This window comes from Pinus tabuliformis, chromosome X (genome assembly GCF_031772625.1).
Source record: "Pinus tabuliformis cultivar Carrire ecotype Pingquan chromosome X, CPIR1, whole genome shotgun sequence".
Classification (NCBI taxonomy): Eukaryota; Viridiplantae; Streptophyta; class Pinopsida; order Pinales; family Pinaceae; genus Pinus; species Pinus tabuliformis.
Genome location: NC_142308.1, coordinates 1,150,112,719 through 1,150,117,159, shown reverse-complemented (window position 1 = coordinate 1,150,117,159; position 4,441 = coordinate 1,150,112,719). Strand labels below are relative to the sequence as shown.

The window sequence follows — 4,441 nt, the reverse complement described above, 5'->3', positions numbered from 1 at the left end:
TCACCGGAAAAAATCGCCAGAAAAGCTTTCAAAAAGTCGCGTTAAAGACTACGGCATTTCCAAGTGGTAACTGTGCTTTAAATATAACGTTGCCAAAACATACGTACATTTATATATTTGCTAGGTGATGACACGCGGATGTCACGGGTGCCGGAGAGAGGGGAGACACGACACGGTCGGATGGCCCACTCAGCGGCGCCGTCCCCGGGACTCGAGATCATCACATCAAATTCCCGGCTCTCTCTCACCGATGCCACCCAAACTACATTAAATATGCCAGCTGGGCCGGCGGTCACATGAAGGAGCATAAGAGCTCACATGACCGAGTTCAGCTCCCGGAGCAGGGGCAGGAATTGGATTCACGAGTTGAATAGCCGACCACAGTATTTTTGTTCGCGAGTCACAGGGGAGGGGGCGTAAAAATAATAGTAATTGAAGAAGCATCAGAGAGAGCCCGTGGGTGGGCAATGAAAAATGCAGGTGGAATCGGCAGCCAGGAGACCTTTCTCGGATCCTGCGTGTCTGTCGGGACAGCTAATGGCGATTTAGCAAAGCAAACTTAAATTGGAAGATGGGGCAGTGTCCTTTCTCTTTGTCTCAGCCTCTCTGGCGCTGTCGCTGCCTTTGTCCGCGTCCCTTTTCACTTCTTTTCCTTTGTTTTTTCCCCACCATTGCCTGGCACTCACAGTGCGCCATACCACGATCGATAAAATTCCCCATATTCCCACAGCCTTTTCTCAGCTAAGATTCGAGCCTTTGCAGCCTTTATTATTGCCCAGTAATCGCTTCATGGTTTCGTAGAGCCCGCGCACGATGCAGCCGCCCACGTCCAAGATCTTCCGGGCCGAGGCCGATCTGGACTTCGATCAGATGAGCCTAGAAAGCTTCCCCTCCTCGGCCACGCTTCATTCCACCAACAGCTCCATCAGCGAGAGCTCCGGCTCCGGCTCTCTCAGCTTCAGCTGCGCCTCCTCCTCTTCCCTAGGCGCAGGATTTTGCAGCGCACGGACCAGCCTCAGCCTAAGCTTGAGCAATTCTTGGCGAGAGGCTGCGCACCGGAACAAGCCCCACAAGGCGAACCAGGCGTCTTGGGAGGCCATCCGGTGCCTGCGCACCAGAGACGGTGGCATCGGCCTCAACCACTTCAAGCTACTCAAAAAGCTCGGCAGCGGGGACCTCGGCAGCGTTTACCTCTGCCAATTGAGGACCCGGCCAGGCGGTTTGTATGCCATGAAGGTTGTTGACAAGGAGGCCATGGCTTGCAGGGACAAGCTCCACAGAGCGGAGGTGGAGAAACAGATCCTGTCCACTCTTGACCACCCGTTTCTTCCCACTCTCTATGCCCATTTCGACGCCTCCCATTACTCGTGTCTCGTCATGGAGTTCTGCCCCGGCGGGGATTTGCATTCTCTGCGCCAACAACAGCTCATCAAACGCTTCAGTTTAAGAGCGACAAGGTATATCTTCCATAGCTTAAAACCTCAGTGATAGGTCAGCTGAGGAAAGTTCTTTAAATTAGAGTTTTGCAAGTTTCAAATTACTCTGCTTTCTGGTTGTTAACACCATTTAAATAAATTAGAAAAATGGTCTTATTCCTCTTTAAGAAATGCCATTATTGATCAAGAAGTTATACCTTATAATGCACTGAAGTTATGGTGTTTATCCATGTTTTTGTGTATATAGTAAATGTGGTTGATAGATTTTGATTCACAAATGTGGTTTATAGATTTTGATTAACATTTTTGTAATTATATTAGTAAATGGGGTAAGTATACTATTGGTATCATTTTTCCTGGTATAGATCTTCATAATGTCATTTGTCCATATATATAATTAGCATAGTTATATTAGTAAATGTGGTTGATACAATTTTGATTAGAGAATGCACTTAATCTGCTTTGATTGATATCATTTTTTCTCTTATAGATTGGCATAATTAGCATTGCTCTATTAGCATTGCTTTGATCGACATCATTTATAACCATACTAGCAAATTTGGTGGATAGATGTTGAACAGATCATTTTTCATCTTTAATAAATCTAGGTATTGGCATAATGTCATTTGTTATTTAACAATTTGTATGGTAATTCATGTATGTATTAGGTAAACATGGATATAATTTGCATCATAATTTCATAGTTGTATTAAGTAAACATGGATTTGAAATTCCATTTATTGATGTGTAAATGTGATTCCTTATTTGATAATTTGTATGGAAATTTCATATTTGTATTAGGTAAATATAGATTTGATAATTTGTCTGGTAATTTTATACTTGTTTTAGATAAACACGATTTAGAGATGCATAATAGTAAATATTTGAAATTTCATCTATTAATGTATAAAGATCATTTGTGATTCAATAATTTGCATGGTAGTAAGCATGTTTTTCGGATTAATCATATCAGTGTTATTTTAATCTAAAAGACATGCTTACTACATTATGGATCACAAAAGCCTAAGATCTAAAATTTACATGGTAATTTCATATTTGTATTAGGTAAATATAGATCTATAGATACAAGATAGTAAATATTTAAAATTCCATCTATTAATATATAAAACATTAGTAAATATTTGAAATTCCATCAATAAATATATAAAACATGAATTTAGAAAGTAAAATGGTAAATATTTGAAAATCCATCTATTAATGTGTTAAAAAACCCTAAAAAAATATACTAATATTCTTCATTACGCTCATAAAATACAAATTTCCCTTCACTATCTTAAAATAAAAATGATATATAAAATGATAAATATCTGAAATTCCATCGATTAATGTGTAGAGAAGTATATAAGAATATACCATCCTCTTTCATTTATTACCATAAATAATAAAAATAAAAATAAAAATCATTCACTATTTTAAAATAAAAATTTATATTAAAAGAAAGATTAATCAACTAAATCAAAATTTGTATTAAAAGAAAGATTAATCTCCCAATGCTGGTGGAATAAAAGTATAATGTTGATGTTTTGGATTTGATTGGCAAGAAGCTGACAATTTATTAAATTGTGAACCAGGTTCTATGCGGCGGAAGTTCTTGTAGCGCTCGAGTATCTGCACATGATGGGCGTGGTATTCAGAGACCTGAAGCCGGAGAACGTACTTGTCAGGGAAGACGGCCACATCATGCTGTCAGACTTTGATCTTTCGCTCCGCTGCGACGCCGTTGCCACGCTGGAAAAGACCACGGAAGGCGACAACAATCTCTCCGTCCGCGCTCCGCCTGGCGCTGTCTGCAGCAACATCGACCCCGTAATTTCCTGCTTCTTACCCTCATCGTCGTTGTCGTCCAACAAAGCGACACGCAGCGCAAGGTACGAAACACGGCCGCAGCTCGTGGCGGAGCCGAGGGACGCCCGGTCGAAATCCTTCGTCGGCACGCACGAGTACCTGGCGCCGGAGGTGATATCCGGCGAAGGACACGGTAGCCCGGTGGACTGGTACACCCTGGGGATCTTCATCTTCGAGCTACTCTACGGGAGGACACCGTTCCGGGGCTCGAGCAACGAGGCCACGCTGACGAACATTGTCACGCAGCCACTGCGGTTCCCGGAGAGGGTGCCGAAGAGGGACCGGGAGGCCTGGGAGGCGGCAAGGGATTTGATAAAGAAACTTCTGGTTAGAGATCCTCGACGGCGCCTTGGCTCCAGCCGGGGAGCCTCTGAGATTAAGGGGCACCCTTTCTTCAAGGGGATTATTAACTGGGCTCTCATTCGTTCCATGCCACCTCCGCAGGTGCCTGCTGTCTCAGCAAAAAAGAAGCAGCAGCCAGCGCCTGTTCATCGCTTCGATTATTTCTAATATTGTCTTCGACGTGCATGGAAGGCCCCAGGATATAATCGAAGCTTTTCGCGTCGTCTCGTCTGTTAAATAATTCAAAGTCTCCCTGCACCTGCAATGTATATTTCATCATGTATAGACATTCTGTGAAGCAATGTCGACGCTCAACCGCGGATTCATGTATAGCTGACTTTGATTAAACGGTATTTATTTATTGATGCAACCAGTTTATCATTTGCTACATTTTTGTTTCCAAATTGAGGCTGATTAGAGTATTGCTTTCAATCACCGGGTGCTGTTGAAGTTTTTGTTAAATATGAGTTGATTAGATTTTTTTAAGGGTGGTTTATGGATTTAGGCAGATTAAGTTAAGTTGATTAATTTCTGAGTTCAAACCAGCAAAACCTAAATATTTAACAATAGAAATTAGACCAGCTGAACTAATACTTAAGACTTGTAAGACTGATTGATTAGAGTTTCATATTCCCAATCTATCACATGAAAAAATTGTATCCAATATTATTTTTCATTCTTAAGTGTTGCTAACATTTTTGTTTTTTATATATATTGATAACACTTTCAAAATTTACTATCAAATAAATTCTTATTTTCAAAATCTACAATCACGACTTTCACAATTGTTTTGATGT

The 4,441-nt window shown here is 41.3% G+C and overlaps 1 protein-coding gene across 1 annotated transcript; it reads left to right on the top strand.

Moving 5' to 3' along the window:
* Positions 1-303: 303 nt before the first annotated feature.
* On the top strand, positions 304-4,018 carry LOC149143969 (protein kinase PINOID 2-like). Its single transcript, XM_089453318.1, has 2 exons — positions 304-1,457; positions 3,029-4,018. The coding sequence occupies exons 1-2, from the start codon at positions 814-816 to the stop codon at positions 3,810-3,812; spliced, it is 1,428 nt and encodes a 475-aa protein (XP_089309444.1). The 5' UTR covers positions 304-813; the 3' UTR covers positions 3,813-4,018.
* Positions 4,019-4,441: the final 423 nt, after the last annotated feature.

What these genes read in the sequence shown, in the direction of transcription:
- LOC149143969 (XM_089453318.1), top strand. Translation starts at nt 814, where the DNA reads ATGCAGCCGCCCACGTCCAAGATCTTCCGGGCCGAGGCCGATCTGGAC. An exon ending in TTCAGTTTAAGAGCGACAAG is followed by an intron (nt 1,458 to 3,028) that starts GTATATCTTCCA and finishes ATTGTGAACCAG; the next exon opens with GTTCTATGCGGCGGAAGTTC.